The 18,954-nt window shown below is 53.7% G+C and overlaps 1 protein-coding gene across 5 annotated transcripts in view; it reads left to right on the top strand.

Moving 5' to 3' along the window:
* Nucleotides 1–18,360, top strand: part of C7H6orf89 (chromosome 7 C6orf89 homolog) — a 30,848-nt gene extending 12,488 nt beyond the window's left edge. For 4 of the 5 annotated variants that reach the window (XM_029069760.2, XM_029069757.2, XM_029069758.2 and 1 more), the window contains 5 exons: nucleotides 13,552–13,706; nucleotides 13,826–13,965; nucleotides 14,886–15,024; nucleotides 16,022–16,145; nucleotides 16,841–18,134. In XM_029069760.2, coding sequence (XP_028925593.1) covers nucleotides 13,552–13,706; nucleotides 13,826–13,965; nucleotides 14,886–15,024; nucleotides 16,022–16,145; nucleotides 16,841–17,100 — 818 coding nt within the window. In that variant the 3' untranslated portion in view covers nucleotides 17,101–18,134. Of the gene's footprint in view, nucleotides 1–13,551; nucleotides 13,707–13,825; nucleotides 13,966–14,885; nucleotides 15,025–16,021; nucleotides 16,146–16,840; nucleotides 18,135–18,155 lie in introns of those variants that run through there. The other variant, XM_007671868.3, reaches the window with a different exon arrangement.
* The last annotated feature ends 594 nt before the right edge of the window (nucleotides 18,361–18,954 follow it).

Here is an 18,954-nt window from a genome sequence, read left to right as displayed (position 1 = left end):
GTGGGTGAGTCAAGGCGCCAGTTATTGTGAATTCTCTGGCTTGAAAACTGGTCATCTTTGGACCAGAATTTAAAAACCAAAGCCTCCCCTCCCCCAAAAAAATATTAGCATCTGCTTTGTTGTCAGTGAGCCAGGTTATTCACCTCCCTTGTAACTGAGGACTTTGACCTAGCAGATGGAAGTAAAACAGATCCTTGGAGCTCAGTCAGGAGAGGAGCCCTCGGAAGGGTGTGGTGTGGGATTTTTGTTTGCGATGACTGGAACCCATGTGTCTGTGGACACTATACCTTGCGAGCCTAATTCTCGGATCAAATGGGCAGATAACATAGAGGCCGGGAGGCGAGATGGAGGTCCTTGATATGAAAGCAACGGGAGAGGGTACAGTAAGGTCAGATTTTGTAAATATTTGTTTAAACACCAGCCGGTGTATCTGGAGAGTTCATCCAGGTCGATGCAAACTCCATTTTCTCTGGCTTAATCTGAACCGACAGTAAGTCCATTTAGTCTGAATAATCAGCTTTCTCCTGGGTTTGGGTAGGAGGATCTATGGACAGGAGAGTACAAGATGACTTGGGAAAATGGGAATTGGGGGAAGATAGAATGTTTTCATAACCAGCGTGGCTCAGTGGAAAGAGCATGGGCTTTGGAGTCAGAGGTCATGGGTTCGAATCCCTGCTCGGCCACTTGTCAGCTGTGTGACTTTGGGCAAGTCACTTAACTTCTCGGTGCCTCAGTTACCTCATCTGTAAAATGGGGATTAAGATTGTGAGCCCCCAGTGGGACAACCTGATTCCCCTGTGTCTACCCCAGTGCTTAGAACAGTGCTCGGCACATAGTAAGCGCTTAACAAATACCAGCATTATTATTATTATTATTATAACCATCTTGTATCTGAGATCTCAATGCTGAAACCATCTCAGGTTAGGGCAGCCATTCGCAGGAATGAAAATGTACAAAAGCCCAGAAGGAAGTTGGTCAGGGAGAGATTCCGGCACTTAGAGCACGATAAGGATAGACCCTTCTCGTGTGTAAGCGCCTTGTGGGCAGGAAATATGTCCGCCAACTCTGTTGTGGTACTCTCCCGAGCACTTTTGTCCAGTGCTCTGCACACAGTAAGCACTCAACAAACTACCACTGAGTGGTTAGGGCTAGGTTGCTTCTCTTCTGAGAACTTTACACCCTCTGAGGGTTTTCATAATAGGCTCATTGACAGTAATTAGGGGAGAGGCGGGAAGGGCGGGATGAGGGCAGCAGCCCAAAGGCTAGCAGTTTGCCCATTCCCATCTCCATGACCCACTTACTGACCGCCTCACCTTGAGCTAAGGAGACCTCAACGGCCTCTGGTAGAGGCCGCCGAGTTGGAACGCGAGGCAAACAGGAGCTCTCGACTAGGCCGGCCCCCGGGACTCTGTTGGTGTTCAAACCTTGCATTCTGCCTTTCCTTTCGATTCTGGCCCCCGGGGTTTTCCTGAAGTGAATAGACGAGCATCTTGTTGGTCTGCGTGGGTGAGCTCGGCGTGGATCTGCTGCAGGCATATCGCCCTTAGGTGCGAAGCAGCAGAAGGGAGGGTAAGCGCCTGGCAGAAGTGAGCGTGGGTAGGACGGGAAAACATTTACAGGCAGGGAAAATTCAGCGTGGGACTGAAGACTCTTCAACCTATGGGCAAAGCTGAATAATTCACACAACTGAGTTTAAATGATGAAGCAGACGATAGCCTTTGCATTTTTGCTTTAGAAGAGATGGAGAAGAAGGGTTTTTTTTCCGAGGGGGGGCAGCGGGGGGAGTCGGTAAATGTTAAGTGAACTGTTTTTCCAGTCTGCTGACCAGGAAATGGTTTTAGGGGCAAGACGGAGGGAGCGATTAGCCTAAACAAGAATTGTGGGCTAAACAGGAGGTGGTGGCTTCTCCGGGATTTTGCCAGGTGGAATCTTGGCAGAGCTAACTGGCGGGCAACCTTCAAAACAAGATTGATTTACCCTCGGAGGGCATTGGGAGACACTTGGGAACTTGTAAGCAGCAGCAGAGTGATTCGGCCCGAGCTACTGGCGTACGGAGGGTGAGTGGCAACAAGGAGCAGAATGATTGGGGACCAGTGGAAGCCGGAGGCCAGCCAGAAAAAGGTTACAGGCGACCAGGTGTGAGGGGTAACCAGAACTGGGGAAAGCAGAGAGGCGAGATATTCGAGCTGGGTTGGGAAGAAGGAAGGAGCTAGACTCGGAGGAGGAAAGAGAGGCCCGGGAGGTAACCTGGAGGTTTAGAGTTTGAAGGGAAAAGTTTGACTGTTTGGACCTAAGTCTTAGAGGTCGTTCAAGGGCATCCCAATCAATGAGTGTTAATTCGTGGAGTGCTAACTGTGTGCAAAGCACTACAGAGGGAACATGCCTACCAAATCTGTGGTATTGTGCTCTCTCAAGTGCCTAGTAGAGTGCTCTGCACCCACGAAGCTCTCAATAAATGTCACTGCTTGATTATACTAAGCGCTTGGGAGAACACAGTACAGTAGATTTGGTGGACACGATCCCTGCGTTCATGGAGCTTACCCTCATCCGAAAACCATCCCTTCTCAACGTATGCTGCCATTGGCAAATTTCTGGGAAAATGTAACTTAGCCTCGTCGCCCCGGCACTCGTAAGCATTTCTACTCGGTAGATCTGTTGATGGGGGAGCTCCAGTTCCTTACTAGCAGCAAAATCCCTTTACTAAAGGGAGATGGAAAGGGCGGGGCCGTTACCGAGTCAGCAGATGCTGGAGGTCAGCGTATTCCCCGGAGACATCAGTAAAGGCACCACCCACCAGCCGGTTTCTTCACTGGAATTCGGAATTTATGCCGATTCTGGGAGAATCTGGGGAAGAGTCACATTGTTGCTGGGAAAAACAGCTTTATCCATAACTCTGGATGTATCTGAATCCGTCAAGCAGCTGTGGGCTTGGCCATTTGGCTTGTTTTTATAACTAGACGATCATTGACGACTTCAGGCAAGATCGCACTCAGCAGGAAGTTGCCAGAGAGAAAGTGCTCTGTATGCAGTGCGTGCAGTTCGGGAGAGTCCTGGCCAAGTAGTGGTGGTATTTACTGAGAGCCGACTGACTGTACTGAGTGCTTGGGGGAGTTCAAGAGAAGTAACAGGCAAGTTCTCAGCCAGGCCCGGCGCTCTCTGAGGCCGAGGGTTGGGCACGGTTAGGGTAGGTATTAGGAAGAACTTCCCGACATTGGCGTAGATGGTTGTAGAATTCCCTCTCTCCGGGACTTGGAAAAAAGGACCGGTTTTCAGTGGTCTGGAATAGTTTAAATGTGGCCCGTACATCCAAGTAGACCTTTCCGGTCACTTCTGGCAACTAGGATTTTCAGAAAAGAGCTGCCAAAGAGCCCTGGGGCTCTGCTCTGACGGAAGCCGACTACTCTGGGCTCGGATATCGCCCAGGTAACCTGGGAAGACCTCCTCCAGAACGGCACCAAGAGATCAAACCTAGTTAGAGCCATTCCGATTCGTGACGTGCCCCCGGAGGAGAGGAACCGAAAGACTGGAGGCTGAATTTGGCAGAGCTGATCTAGAGTGCGGTGTCGTGCCAATCGAAAGGTGGGTCTCCAGGGAAATCACTTGACTCGCAAGGTGGCCCGCGTGCGTGTCCGCGGTGGGCCGTTGCGCTCTGAGAGGAATTTTGGACTCCGCGTCACTGACGTTCTTCCGGACGGACCTAATTACCCCCTCGGCCGGGGCCTCTGAAACCAGCCCAGCCTGGAGGAGCCCTCCCGGGTTTCCTCAAACTCGGTCCTCGCTAGAGAGCATTTTTGCCCCAAAAGTAAGCCAGAACTACCTGGCGGCCGAGCTATTCCGAGAAGAAGCTGAGTCCGGAGGGCCCGCGGCGGGACACTCTCGGCTCCTCCGCTGGCGGCCACCTCTGGTGTGTGTCGTCAGCAGCCCTCCAACCACCTGAGACCTAATAACCTAACAGCAGGCCCTGGGTTCAGCTCCCTTTTGGTCTCCACTAAGAGGTCAGTCTGCAGAGAAGGGCGGTTTCCCTGCAGCTTTTCTCTGAGCCAAGTTCTCACAGTGGAATGGTTGTTTTTGAGGCCGAGAGGATTTGGAAGGCTGGAAGGGCCGGAGCTTTGTTTGCAATTTCATTTCGGGGGCAGCCTTCTCCGGCTGCGGGGCCCGGCTCCCCGCTTCACTTCTCCACCCGTTTCCCAGGTTCACCGGCCTTTTCCTCAGGACGGTGCTCCCGGAGTGCGCCTGCTCCTCTAGACAGTAAGCTCGTTCCGGGAAGCGAGCAGCGTGGCTCAGTGGAAAGAGCACGGGCTTGGAAGTCAGAGGTCATGGGTTTGAATCCCGGCTCTGCCACTTGTCAGCTGTGTGACTCCGGGCAAGTCACTTCACTTCTCTGGGCCTCAGTTCCCTCATTTGTCAAATGAGGATGAAGACTGGGAGCCTCACGTGGGACAACCTGATTACCCTGATTACCCCCGCGTTTAGAACAGTGCTCTGCACAGAGTAAGCGCTTAACAAATACCAACATTATTATTACAGTGTTCTGCACACAGTAGGCACTCAGTCAATGCGATTGATTGACAGAGCTGCTTGGGGGCACTGACACGGAACAAAACGTAGCCCTTCCCCACCTAGAGAACCGTAGCTCAGGGATGTGGGAGGAGGGTGGAAAGCCATCCCATTCCTGTGGGTGATAGAGTGCTCTGCCCACAGTCGATGCCCAGAAATGGGCACCGCGATGACTGATAAATTCCAATGGGACTCGACGAGTTTGGTCGTGCTGAGCTCTAAAGTAAAATACACATTCAGGAATTGAGAGGTCCTGCTCCTGGCCAGTGAATGATTGATTCTGGGGGAAAAAAAATAGTTCACGTGCAGTTTTTCAGCTTCTGATTCCATCTTCCTGGAGTTAGCGGCGTGTATCCGTTGGAAGAGGATGAGATCTATTTTGGATCACGACGTAATCATCTAAAGTTGGCATTACGCTCCCTCCAGGAGTTTTCGATCTAAAGCTGACATTTGTAGGAACAGGACTCGGGCACACATGGCAACCCAGGGAGGGACTAGCTCTGAAATTATCCCTGAGAGAAAGAAATTCTGGCCTGAACTCTAAAGGGCAGGGGTGGGGGTTTGAGCAGTGAACGAACACTGCTCTCCTTCAATCAGTCAGTCAATCGATGGTATTTATTGAGCCCTTACTGTGTGCAGAGCACTGTACTAAGCGCTTAGGACAGTGTGATACAACAGAATTGGGAGAAACGTTCCCTGCCCACCACGAGCTTGTAGTCTAAAGGGACTTTCAACCACTACTCTCTTAACTGGGTCCCAGTAGGACACCCCCCCTGCCCCCCCCCCCCCGCAAACAAGCCAGGAACTTCCTGGGAGCTGGCGTGCGGCTCGGAGGGAAACAGATCAGTCTGCCCGATTTCTCCCAGCATCCTGGTGTGCCGGGCCTATTCTGCACGCAGAACAAATTATGGGTTATTTGCAGCTGCTTAGAGACTTGGAACTAGAATATTTTGTCGGTTCAGCTTTTAGGAAAGGAAAAGGAGGATCCTTTTAAAATGGCTGAGCCGCCTCGCCCATCATCCACCTGCCCACAGTTCCCCCCCGAGGGACGTTACTCTGAGGCTTCTCCGTTCTGCCATCTTTCTTCATCCCTCAGCACGACTATGAAGACTTGGGAAGGAGAGGATAAAAGTTTCCTTGTTTCAGCTCTGTGGATAAATCCAAGGCTGAAAACAAATTAGGGTGGGTCAAAAGGAAATACGAAACACGCCCACTTACGCACTGTATCTTGACCTCTTCTATCTCATTCGATCGTATTTATTTAAGGGCTTATCGGGTGCAGAGCACTGTGTTAAGCGCTTGACCGACCCCTGGCCCACATCCTCCCTCTGGCCTGGAGCCCCCTCCCTTAATATCTGAAAGACCACCACTCTCCCCAGCTTCAAAGGCCTATTAAAACGCGTCTCCTCCGAGAGGTCTTCCCCGATAAGCCCTCGTTTCCCCTCCTCCTTCTCCCTTCTGCATTGCATAAGCACTTGAATCTGTACTCTTTAAGCAGCTAATATTCACCCCACCCTCAGCCCTGCAGCACTCATGTACTTATCTGTAATTGATTTATTTTAATGTCTGTCTCCCCCTCCAGGCTGTGAACTCCTTGTGGGCAGGGAATATGCTTGTTATATATTGTACTCTCCCAAGTACTTAGTGCTTTGCACACAGTAAGTGCTCAATAAATACCATTGATTGATTGATGAGAAGATACGGGAGAAGTCCCAGTCATTCATACTAATCCAGCACAGCCTCATGGAGAGAGCACGGGCCTGGGAATCGGGACCCCGGCTTCTGATCCCGGCCCTGCCTCTTGTATGCTGCGTGACCTCGGGCAAGTCACTTAACTTTTCTGTGCCTCAGTTACCTCATCTTGTTTTGAATCATATTTGTTAAGCGCTTACTGTGTTTCAAGTGCTCCGCTAAGCACTGGGGTGGATTCAAATGAATGAGGTTGGACATAGTCCCTGTCCCACATGGGACTCAGAGTCTACATGGGAGGGAGAACACGCATTTCATCCCCATTTTACAGTCGAGGAAACTGAGGCACAGAGACGTGAAGTGACTTGCCTGTGGTCACAAACCAGACAGATGGTGGAGCCGAGATTAGAACCCAGCTCCACCGCTTAGAACAGTGTTCCAGAGCTTAGAACTGTGCTTGCCACTTAGTAAACACTTTACAAATGTCATCATTTATTATTATTATTCTGTCCTATGACTCCCAGGCCCATACTCTTTCAGCTAGAGCCATGGTGTTTCTCATATTTTTGAAACAAAAGTAATGCTATGGAAACCCCCCCCCCCCCCCCCCGGCGAGTTTATTTATCCCCAAGAGATTCTTAGGAACAATTTGCGCACAGTAGAGAAGCTGCTAAATGAGAAGAGTGTTATTACTGCAGCTATCACACTAGCCTAAAGTTCAAGCTGTTTTAGTCACCTGGGCCAATGCAAAACATGTCAGCAAATTTATCAGCAGTGGCTGTGAGGCAGTCTTCGGGAGACGGGGTGCCGGGGAGGGAGGAAGGGAAGGAAATCCGTCCTGAGGTTGTGATGCTCAGGCGCTAATGCGTTCCTTCCCAGTCAGTTGTCGTTACTGAGCGCTTACTGTGTGCAGAGCGCTGTACTAAGGGTTTGGGAGAGTACACTCTGGCCATATAACGGTCACGTCCCCTGCCCACCGTGAGCTTACAATCGGAAGTCGGTTAATGTCTGTCTGCGTGCCGTTGGATGGAAGAATCTGGAAAGCGGGGACTGAATCCGTCCTCCCTCCAACTTGGACTGTGAGCCCTTTGCGAGGCGGGGAGTGTGGCCAACCTGATTACCTTGTATCTTCCCCAGCACTTAGTTCAGTGATTGGCAGATATAATAAGTGCTTAACTCCGTTAGCTCCCATCAGTCCTGGACTTCTTCAGCTCCCACTTAGGCCTGCTGATGATGCAGCTGTAGAAAAAAGTAGATTCAAATGATTTTGTTAGGGGGATTCATTATCAATGGTATTTATTGAGCGCTTACTGTTTGCAGATTTCCAGGTGGGCCTCCCCCCCCCACCAAAAAAACCCAGGAAAACCCAGGAAACTTGCACTTTGGTCCAAGAGAAGCAGTGTGGCCTAATGGGTAGAGCCTGGCTAGATCCTGGGCCTGGAAGACGGAAGGATCTGGGCTCTGATCCCGACTCTGCCGCTTTTCTGCTGTGTGATCTTGGGCCAGTCACTTCTGTGCGTCAGTTACCTCATCTGGAAAATGGGGATTAAGACTGAGCTCCATACGGGAAATGGAGTGTGTTCACCCTGATTTTGTTGCATCTACCCCGGTGCTTAACGGTGCCTGGCACCTACTAGGTGGTTAACAAATACCATAAAACGGAGGGGGTTGTAGATGAAAGCCAAAGATTTTGGTACAGTGGAAGTCATAGTAGCTTGGGGCACTGCCCCCGAAGTTTGGGAATTCATTAATTCAGTAGTATTTATTGAGCATTTACTGTGTGCAGAGCACTGTTCTAAGCGCTTGGAATTGACAATTTGGCAACAGATAGAGACAGTCCCTGCCCAACGACGGGCTCGCGGTCTAAACGGGGGAGACAGACAGCAAAGCAAAACAGAACAAAGCAAAAACAAGGCCACGTTATCAAGATAAATAGAATCAAGGGGATGTGCACCTCCTTAACAAAATAAACTGCAAGGCAAAGGAGGGCCAAGTTCCCTATTCACGTAGATGCTTCCTCTCGGAAGGCAAAGTTGATCCTGAAAAATAATAATTCTGGCATTTAAACGCTTACTGTATGCCAGCCTCCGTGCTAAGCACGGGGGGGGGTGGATACAAGCCAATCCAGTTAGATACAGTCCGTGTCCCACGTGGGGCTCAGTCTTCATCCCCGTTTTACAGATGAGGTCACTGAGGCACAGAGAAGTGAAGTGGCTTACCCAAGGCCACATCCTCCGACTCCCAAGCCCGGGCTCTATCCACCACGCCGGAGATCAAATCATTAGTGGGGGCAAAGTGTACCAAGCACCCCCGGGATCCTTCGTTTTGAGCATTTGATGTCGCAGTAGGAGCCCCTTCGATTCCATCTTATTTGTTGAGCACGTACTGGGTGCAGAACACTGTACTAAGCGCTTGAGAGAGAACAACAAACAGACACATTCCTTGCCCGCAATGAGGTCACCGGCTAGAGGGGGAGACAGACTTGAATATAAGTAAATGAATAAATAGTATTTATTTGCGGGCTTACTGTGTGCAGAGCACTGTGCTAAGCGCTTGGAAGAGTCCAACGCAGCCGAGTTTGGTAGATGTTTCCTGCCCACAAGGATCTGTCCCCAAGTTGTCCCTCCCCTTGGTCCTTCGAGCTTTCAAGTCAGAGATTTTTGTTAAAATGGATCTTTGGGAACAGAAAACGTGAGAAGCGCTTTTAAGCCGGCCCCAAAGCATTTCCGACTGCTTGAAACATCCCCCACCCCACCGTTGTTCGGGGAGCTTTTGAAAGCCTCTCTGAAAGGATTCCGCCTTCCACAGATGTGCAGCTGTTGTCAGATAGGATGTGCTGCTTTCGAATCCTGTCCATCCCAATCAGCGGGAATGAGTCACTCTTTTCTAGCCACGGCCGCCGCTTTTCTTTTCGGAATTGGATTCCTGAAGCCGTGCCTCGTCAAAACCAAATCGAGTTCTTCGGGGCCAGCGGCCCATCCCTGCCCTCTACTTCCCTAAGCTTCCCCGGCCCGAGCTCACGGCACCCGACCGTACCTCGCTTGGCCGGCTTTTCCCGAAGCCCAATAGACCCCCGCTCTCTTCCTCCTGATTGTGCCAGAGCGTCTGCAAGGTCAAGATGAAGACTGCAGTAAGCTCGTTGTGGGCAGGGAATGTGTCCGTTTATTGTTGTACTCTCCCAAGTGCTTAGTACAGTGCTCTGCACACACCGCTCGATAAATACGATCGAATGAACGAATGAAAGTTCTCAGATCCTGCCCACCCGCCTTAATAATAACTGTGGGATTTGTTAAGTGCTTACTGTGTACTAAGTGTTGGATTGGAAACAAGCTAATCGGGTTGGACGCAGTCCCTGCCCCACCCGGGGCTCACGGTCTCAACCCCCCATTCTACGGTCGAGGTAACTAAGGCACAGAGGAGCAAAGTGACTTGCCTAAGGTCACACAGCAAAGTGGCGGAGTTGAGGTTAGAACCCACGACCCTCTGGCTCCCAGGCCCGTACTCTCTATCCACTATGCCACGCGGCTTCCCCCCGCGCCTCCGCCAACTTTCCATTCTTCTGCTTCTGATCGTTTCGCAGAAGGCCAGCTTTCCCCAACGGCTGGTGGCCCTGTTGGAAGGACCGTATCTTCCATAATAATAATAGCGGTATTTGTTGAGCGCTTCCTGTGTGCCAGGCACTGTGCCGAACGCTGGATGCAAGCAAATCATCTTGAACACAATCCCTGTCCCGCACAGGGCTCACAGTCTCCAGGGAGGTGGCTTTAGGTTGAAAAACTGAATTGAAATGCTAAAGGCCGAGCCAGGGCTTCACCAGCCGGCAACGCGCCGCGTAGCCAGTACTTTATCCGGGGGAGGGCGGGGGGAGCTGACGCCTGAGAGCCGGTCGCTGGTGGGGCAGGGAAGGGGACGAGTATGGCCAGTGGAAGGGTCGTGCGAGAGAGAGGAGGGGGAGGCTCGGAACAGAGCCTTCAGCGTCATGTAAAGTAGAAGAAATGATCCTCGGAGCTGCCCGTTCCAGATGGTGCCCTAAGAGGTGGCGGGGGCCAGCCGTAGACCAGATTTAGCCTCAAAATTGAGTTCCACCGAGGCGTGTTGGATCGTCCGGCCTCTCCCGTATTCTGGACTTTTCCTCGGCTCGTTTCGGCGGGGACCGTCTTGTGAAATATTTGGGGCTTGGAGTATAATTCGATATGACACAGCTGCGTGCTAGAGAAGGGAAAGAAGGGAGCCGTGGAGCTGAATAGAAAATAAAAAACAATTCAGTGAAATTATAAACAAAACAGCATCTGACTGTGGGGGCAGAGGCATGCGGGGGAAGCTCGGTTTCAGCCAGGAGAGCTGCCTGACCCCGAGGGGGAAGCGTGGGGGTGTTGGAAAGCGGGGAGCCGGGGCCAGTTCAGCTCCGGAGCGGGTTGCCTCCCTCCACCCCCCCCCCCCCGATGCCAGCCTGCGTGGACACTGACCTCTCTAGAAGTCAAAGGCCAGCAAGCACCTGTCTGCTTGGCACATAATAAGTGCTTAGCAAGAACCGTTAGTATTATTATTAATAATATTATTATTGTTCGGTTCAAGAGAATGTGGTCAGAGGGAAGCCAGGTATCCGCTTCTTCCAGTCGTCGCTTGACTGCTCGGGGCCCAGTTTCCTCTTCTGTCAAATGGGGCTGCTAAGCGTGGTCTCCCTCCCGCTGATGCCGGGAGCCTCTGACCCGCTGCTCGGCACAGAATAGGCGCTTCGCAAATACCGCGGTCGTCTTCTGGAGGACGTTGCTGCTTTCAGGGCTGCAGAAGGCAATCCTCTTCCTCTTCCAATCGCCTCCGCTTGGAGCGACGCCTCCCCGGCTCCCGGCGGCGGAGGCCGGGCCCCAGCCAACGGCGGGCGTTTCATTTCCGCCCCCGGGGAGGTGCGGGCGGAAGGGGGCCCGCGCTGGCGGTAGCCTGTGCTCCTGGATGGCCCCCACAGGCCCTTCCTGGGCTTGACGGGGGCACGGAGGCTGGCCGGGGGGGCATTTGTCTGGGCCTTCCTAGGCTGCCGGCCGCTCTCGGGCAACTTTGAAGGGAAAATGTGGTCAACCAGTCGATCGCTAGTATTCCATGAGCGTTTTCTGAGTGCAGAGCACAGATCTAAGCACTTGGGAGAGTACACTACAGTAGCGTGGATAATCCGGTCCCTGCCCTCGGGAAGCTGGCAGTCAAGTTCCCGTTGCTTCCCTGATGACGAGGTGGCTGTTTTTTCATATTTGTTTTTTCTTTCTTCCCTGCCCTAGAGGGCCCAGTGGAGAAAACGGGGCAGGAAGAGCATCATCCCACCCTCAGGCCCAGGTTTTTTTTGCGGAGCCCAGCTCTCCCTTCCTTCTCCTTTACCCTTTATTTCTTCCTATTTTCCTTTCCTCCCTTCATTCCGCAGTAGACATTTGGTGAATCTTAACATGGATTTTAGAGGTTACATTGAAATGCTCACATATGGCCAGTTTTTATTTTTTTTTTTATCATTTTTGCTGCTTTTTGTTATTATCATTAGAATGCTTAGCACAGAGTAAGTGCTTGGCTTGGCAGAGAGTATGTTCTTTTTATGGTATTCGTTAAGCTCTTATTTAACTGTTAAGACACTGTTCTAAGCACTGGGATAGGTACGAGGTTGGACACAGTGTGTGTCCCACATGGGGCTCACAATCTTAATCACCATTTTGCAGATGAGTTGACTGAGGCTCAGAGAAGTGACTTGCCCAAGGTCACACAGCAGTCAAGTGATGGACCCGGGGTTAGGACAGGGATTGTCTCTATCTGTTGCCAAATTGTACATTTCGAGCGCTTAGTACAGTGCTCTGCACATAGTAAGCGCTCAGTAAATGCTAATGAATGATTAACCCAGGTCCTTTTGACTCCCAGGCCCATGGTCTATCCATGAGGCCGTGCTGCTTCCCTACTACTATTAGTAATAATATTAATAATAACATTTAAGCACTTCCTCTATGCAAGCACTGTAAACTAAGCACTGGAGTAGATACAAGATAATCAGGTCGGACGTGATCCCTGTCCCGTATGGGGCTCGCAGTCTAAGGGGGAGGGCGAACAGATGTCTTAGTCCCATTTTACAGCTGAGGAAACTGAGGCTCAGAGAAGTGAAGTGATTTTCCAAGGTCACAGAGCAGTCAAGTGCTCATTCCATTAGGCCACAGATTCAGCCCGCCCCTGTCTGGGGCCACCACACTCGAAAGACAGTGGGGCCTGAGCGACACCGTGGATTGTCCTGTTCTCCCTGCCCTTCCCGTATTCTGGGTCTCCTCTTTTTCTGCACCCCGCTCCTCCTCTTTGCATCCCTCCGGACCACCCCACCCCCAAACCCCTACCCACGCCCTTCCCCTTCACATCCCCCCTCAAATCCGCTGGATCACGGCTCTCTCCATCTGCAAAGCCCTCCTGAAAACCCACCTCCTCTGGAGGCTCCCCCTCTGGACCGGAAGCTCGTCGTGGCGGGGAACGTGTCTACCCACTCCGTAGTGCTGTCCTCTCCCACTGGCTTAGTACAGTGCTCCGCCCGTAGTAAGTGCTCAATAAATACCATCGATGATGATTTCTACCACCCTAATCCACCAGCCACCCTTACGGTTTGTGGTTTCAAAGGAGCTCATGGCCCTTATGGGTTCACCAATTTATTCCTCCGTTGGTTTTCATTTATCCTCCCACGCCCTGCCCTTACCAGTGTTAGCTTTGTTCTCTCTCCCGTTCCCACTCGTTACAAATAACCGTCATCTGGCCGGCTCCCCTAGTCGATACTAAGCTCCTCAAAGGCCAGGCCCATGCCGGCTGGCTGTGTGGTGCTCTTCCAGTGGCTTGGTACAGTGCTCTATACACGGTAGGGTTTTTTTGGTTTTTGTTTCTGCCTTGTGGTGTTCTTTTAATGGTATTGGTTAAGTGCTTTCTATGTGGCAGGCATTGTACCAAGCGCTGGGGCCGATACAAGGTACTCTCGTTGGACACAGTCCACGTCCCACACGGGGCACCCCGTAGTAATCCCCACTTTACAGTCGAGGTGACTGCGGCCTGGAGAAGTGAATCGACCTGCCCGAGGTCACACGGCAGACAGATGGCGGAGCCGGAATTAGAACCCAGGCTTTTCCGACTCCCAGACTCGGGCCCTATCCTCTAGGCCGTGCTGCTTCTCTAGTTGGTCAGTGGTTACTGTTGATAGCTTCGTCTTCAATAGCTTGCACTCCCGAGGCCTTTGGCGGGTGACGTTTTAATCTTTCTTTGCGTGTGTGTGTGTGTCTTCTCTTCCTCTCTCCTGTGCCCTTCTCCTCCTAGGGTGTCGAGACTGGTGGCTGCTCGATTGCAGGCCCAACGGTTCGTCCGTCCCCGCCAACTGTTCCGGCTGCGCCTCCGTCACGGGCCTCCGGGTGCTGACTGATATGGGGCATTTACCCGAGAAGCTGGAGAGGCTGCAGCCTCTGCTGATCAAGGTAAAGGAAAGCCCAGCCCGCCCCCGTGGCTGATCGGGGGGGGGCGAGGGGGCCCTCGCCGCACCACCGTCGCCTCCGCGGTCACCACGACTGGACGTCAGTGGTTTGTTTTGCCTCAGACAGGACGGGCTCTGACGTCCGAGGAGCTGGAGCGCTTCCACTGCCGGTACCCAGAGCTGACAGAGGTTATCGACGAAGGCGGGCCGGGCAGCTGGAGGGGTTGCTTCGCCCACCAGAGCTTTCCGTTTGCTTCCCCCCGGTGAGTTGGAGAGCGAGCGGTCCGGCGGGAGCTCAAGGGAGGGCCGGCACCGAGAGGCCGCCCCGCGGGGCGGGCAGGGGGCGGGCACTCCCTCGTTAGGGCCGAAGCCCCCTCCCCGGGCTGCCAGCACACAATCCGTCGAGGAGGTGGGACGTGCGGCATTTTCAGCACTTCGCACCGGTCCGAAGAAGGCCGGTCTCAGCCTCCAGACGCCTCCTTGGGAGAGCTCAGGTCACAGTGGGAGGGGACCGTTTCTCACCAAGGAGACTGGGGTTTTTGCCTCCTGTCCTGACCTAAATGGAACCTTCCTGTAGAGGGGTGTGAACCGAATGCTGAATCTCCCATCGCTCTCTGGCCCCAGCAATAAAGGACCCCGCCGTAGGCCCCGGACCCCTCCTTGGGAGAGGTCCGGTCACAGCGGGAGGGGACCATTTCTCACAAGGGAGGCTGAGATTTCTCCTCCCGTCACGGCCCAAGTGCAGCCTTTCTTCCCTAGAGAGCTGTGAACCGAATGCTGGATCGCCCATCACTGTCTGGCCTGAGCGATAAAGGGCTCCGATTCAGGCCGGGCGGTGTGGTCATTGTTATGGCAAATGAAAGACTCCCACCCCAGCCACTCCTTCGCTCTCACTTGTTTCCTGGATGCGATGAATAGACCGTTTTTTGCCTCTCTTTCCATGTTATTGTAGCTGGTCTTGTAAAACATCCCACCTACTCATGTGAGGCCGGGGGGTGGGGCTGTCTGTGCTTTTATTCAATAAATAATGGAGGGTGAATATTTTTCGTGGAACTAATGATTAGGAGATGCCCAGATTTTTTTTTTTCCTCTGCTCCTTCTGCCCCACCCTTGTTCGGCGGTCAGGAATTTTACAGTGATGGCTGTTTTTTCCCAGGCTAACATCTTTCTGTTTATCTTTCAGGAGAAAACCTCTGAACGGAATCAACAGGACAAGTATTCTCCACGAGCTTTTCCCCATTTTCACTTTCTTGCCATTTCCAAAAGACATCTCGGAGCTGACCTGTTTCCTCGGTCACCCCTCGGCGAAGGTGGGAAGCAAGGTGAGCAGAGTTAGGTGGGAACACCTCTCCCAGTGGGTCTTCTCCACAGGGGTCCCGGCCTGCCGCCGAGTTGGAGCCAGGGACTGGCCTGGCAATTGGAGAAGGAGAGACGGGATGTTCGGAACTCAGTTTTGCCTCCTGGAGTAACAAAGTGATCTTGGACGGATCCGCTTGGCAGCTTTTGGGCCCAAGGACCGTGCCTGGAGGCGGGTGCAAGTTTTTCATTTAATTTGGCAAAGGGCTCCGGAAGGAGATTGAGGCCCTGCAGTTTGACGGTTTCAGATGTATTAAATGAGATGATTAGATCCGGGCAGCCAGATTCCAAAACCTGGGGCCTAGCCACCGCCCCGTCCGTGAGGATGGAAACGTGGCATAATGGGATGATGTCCTATGCGCCATCATATAGAAGTACGTAGTTTGCCCAAATACGGAGCATTCCTCCGGAGAGACGCCTTCCGCCCCCACCCCCTCCATCGCTCAGCGTTACATCCCCCCGGGCGCCACATCTGAGCCACAAAACCTGCGGGCCGGAACCGTGGCCGAGTGAGGCCGGGAGCCGAAATTTCAGATGGAACGGATAATGTGCGGGGCCGATCCCGGACCTGACGGGACAGACTGGCCGAAAACCGACCCAGTCGTCCCAGTCCTGAGTCCTCTGCTGTTGAGCTTCAAGCCTGCTGAAATGCCAAAAGCCGATGGCCTTTCCGGGAGGTTTGTCCTGCTGGCTGGACAGGAATGGAGGGGGCCGAACCCCAGACTTTGAGTTTCGATTCCCACTCCATCGCTTACCACGTAGCTCCGTGCCCGAATGGGTCCAAAGCGCGATAACGGAGTGATCTGCTCCGGTGGGCAGGCCTTGCGGGAAAGTTGAAATAGCCAAGCTCGGCTCTTGAAGCCCTCGGCACTTAAGGAGGGCTAGCTACGTACTTGTCGGGAACAGCGGCGAACCTGACCCTCTCCCCCACCCCACCCCCGGGGCTTTCTCTCCCCACTGTAGACGCACAGACTGCATGATGTGTTTGTCGTCGGCAGCGGCCACGTCACCCTCAACATCACGCCTTCTGTCGAGTGCAGAGAACACTGCAGGACTCTGACCAGGGAGCTCGAGCCTGGGGACGTCGGTATGTACGAAAGAACGCTGTGTCCCAGCAGCACTCCGTTCCCCGATTGCCCACTGGGCTTCGGGGTGGGGCGGGGAGAGCCGGGACAGCTCGCTACTTCAGCCTCAGCTCGCAAGCAGGAGGGCAGGCGGTGTCGGCTCTTAAGATGCTCCGTGTCCCTCCGTTATCTCTTCGTCTCCGGAGGAAGCGAAGAAACCTGATTTGGGCAGGGGCCGAGCAGAGTTCAAAGGAAAGTGATGGAAAGTGGAGGCAGAAAAGGCCCAGAGTTGAGATCCTGGCTCTGCTGGCCTGGAGATGGTGACCCATCTTGGGGTTCGGAGAGCGGTGGCTGGTCACTCAGTGGCCTAGGTCACTCTCCGTTCACAACGACGGGTCCTGCTTTAGGATGTCCTGGGTCTTGTGCCACCCAAGCCGCCTTCCAGGGCTCATTATTCATTCAGTCGTATGTATTGAGCGCTTACTATGTGCAGAGCACTGTTCTAAGTACTTGGAACGTACAGTTCGGCAACGGATAGAAACAATCCCTGCCCGATAGCGGGCTCGCCGTCACTGGCCCTCCAACCCTTCCCCCACCCCCGAGTTCTTTCCCCATTGAGCTGTTTCCGCTTCTCTTTCTTCCCATTTCCTTCACCCTTTGAGATGGTCCCCTCGGCCTTCTTTTTAAATGTGCTCTGGTTTCTGTTTTTATGTTTAAGCTACCCCGTGTTGGCCCCTCTCTTCTGGCAGTGTGTTTGGAAGCTCGCCCCGGGTTGTCCAGAACAAGGAGGGGGAGTCCAGGTGTCCACGGGAACGTCTCAGAGGGATTGCCGGGAATGGGACTGGGGAGGAGGGGAAGGACCGGGGAAGAGCAGAGAATGATCTGAACCCTGACGCCTCTTCAGGGTTGAAGTCCGGTAAGAGACTGGGAGAAATCCCAGTGACCCAGAAGGCCGGGGCCGTTCCCGGAAGAACCTGAATTCTGCTTCCCAAGGGCAGGCAAAGCTCTCCTCGGGGACGGGACTGCGTCCAGCTGGTTGCCCACGCTGCGGTCACTCGGCTACTGCTTGTGGACTCTGCACTTTGGCTGGGAGTGAGCGAAGAGCAAGAGCAGATCTTTATTAAGCACAGCCCCCCATAGCCAAAGGGGACTCCGTGCCCCCTCTTGCCGCTCCTTCCTGTCTAGGGTCCAACAGCCAGAGTCCCAGCCAGCCCCCACCACCCAACGCCTGCCTCACCGGAGTGGCCAACTCCAGTCTTCCCGGAGGAGAATTCCCCTGCCTTCTGGGTTTGGGGGGACCCTCGGTTGCTCTCCCTAGGACTTGGGGAAGCTGGGTTCTCCTCTACGTCGAGGAAACCGCACCTCCACTGAATCTGATCTTGGCCTGTGAGGAGATGAGTCAGGCCGGTGTATGGCACCATTTTAAAAAAGGCGGGGAAGTCAAGTGAGCTGAATGGTGACCCTAAGCCTCTTTATCAGGCACTTGGAGCCCAAGACTTCTAGGGACCCAGATGCCTTTCCCATGATCCTCCTGCTTGGCGTCACCCTGGCAAGACCCTCTGGGCCTTGTCAGAACCAGACTGACAAGGAGGTAAGGCTTCAGACCCGGGCCTGGGGCTCAAGCCATATCGACTAACGATAAGCTGTGTATTTTCTAGGAACGGGTAGCCGGAGATTTCTCCGCTTCGCTTCAATACATCGACTCACCGGGTCAGAGCATCAGATAGTAAATACGTAATTCCAAATCGGGGTCGAGTAGACCGGGCACTTGGGTCTTGACAGAGATCCTTTTTGAGCTGCTGATTCTGGCCAGTGGAATTGGGCTCGGGCTTCCTCGGAGGCAGTGAGGTCAGTGGCAGGGCATTAGGAGTGGCAGAGGTAGCCATGGGAGAGGACAGCCTCGGGGTAGTTGACAGCCGACGAGCGGCCCTTTTTGCGATCCGGTCAGAGAGCGGATTGCCGACCGGGGCGTACCCCGAATAAATCAAATCTCAGGCATTTCTTTCCCCTGCCGCGGCTGTCTCTCCTTCTAGGCTACGTCAGCAGGGATCACTGGAAAATCAGCTTTGACACAAGAGGTCCCGACACCGTGATGATCTGCGACGGAACCACCGGCTCAGAAGCGTAGAGGAGTCAGGCTCCGTCCCAAAGCGGCCTCGTAGAGCCGGGGCGGCTACCGGAATGCCACGAAAATAAAAATAAAAATGCAAGAACTGGGGTGGAACCGGTCTTCAAGCAGCCTTTCGGTTCCCTCGTTGACCAGCCGTCGCGGGTTCGCCAGAGGCGGCGGGAGGCTGGGGGCGGCCCGGTCCGGCGCCCCGCCCTGGCTTTCCCCTTCGAGCTTGAAATGTCTCCTCGCTTGCTTGGGCCCCCGGGTTACTACTCAGGCTCCCTTCCGGGCCCTGCCCCGAGGGATTCCCCACGTCGGGCCAGAGCCCGACTCCCCGATGAGACCCGTCTCCTGTTGTGGGCCACTCCAGAAGTTGGGGTGCTCTTCTGTGGACCTTCCCTGCTGCTTTGGGGCAGGGAAATGGCCACGGTCCCACCCTCCGGCCTGTCTGGGAGAGCAGCAGAGTGATGGGGGGTGGGAAGTGGATGCGTGCCCCGTCCCCGGGGGCACCGCCTTGCTGTCCTGGCACTCCGAATCGGCAAGAAGGGGAGCCGGTACAATCGGAGAGCTCTTGGGGATCCCGCGGGCCTGGCTTACGCTGTCTCCTTTGCCAACTCTTGGATTGACCGGAAGCCCCTTGCAGGATTAGGCACTCGGTTTCTCCAGAGAGTTGGAATCTGCTGCTCTCCGGCTCCCATTGTGCCCCCAAGTTCCTTTCTGCT

The sequence above is a fragment of the Ornithorhynchus anatinus genome, chromosome 7 (genome assembly GCF_004115215.2).
Source record: "Ornithorhynchus anatinus isolate Pmale09 chromosome 7, mOrnAna1.pri.v4, whole genome shotgun sequence".
Lineage (NCBI taxonomy): Eukaryota > Metazoa > Chordata > Mammalia > Monotremata > Ornithorhynchidae > Ornithorhynchus > Ornithorhynchus anatinus.
This window is presented reverse-complemented; position numbering and strand designations above follow the sequence as displayed.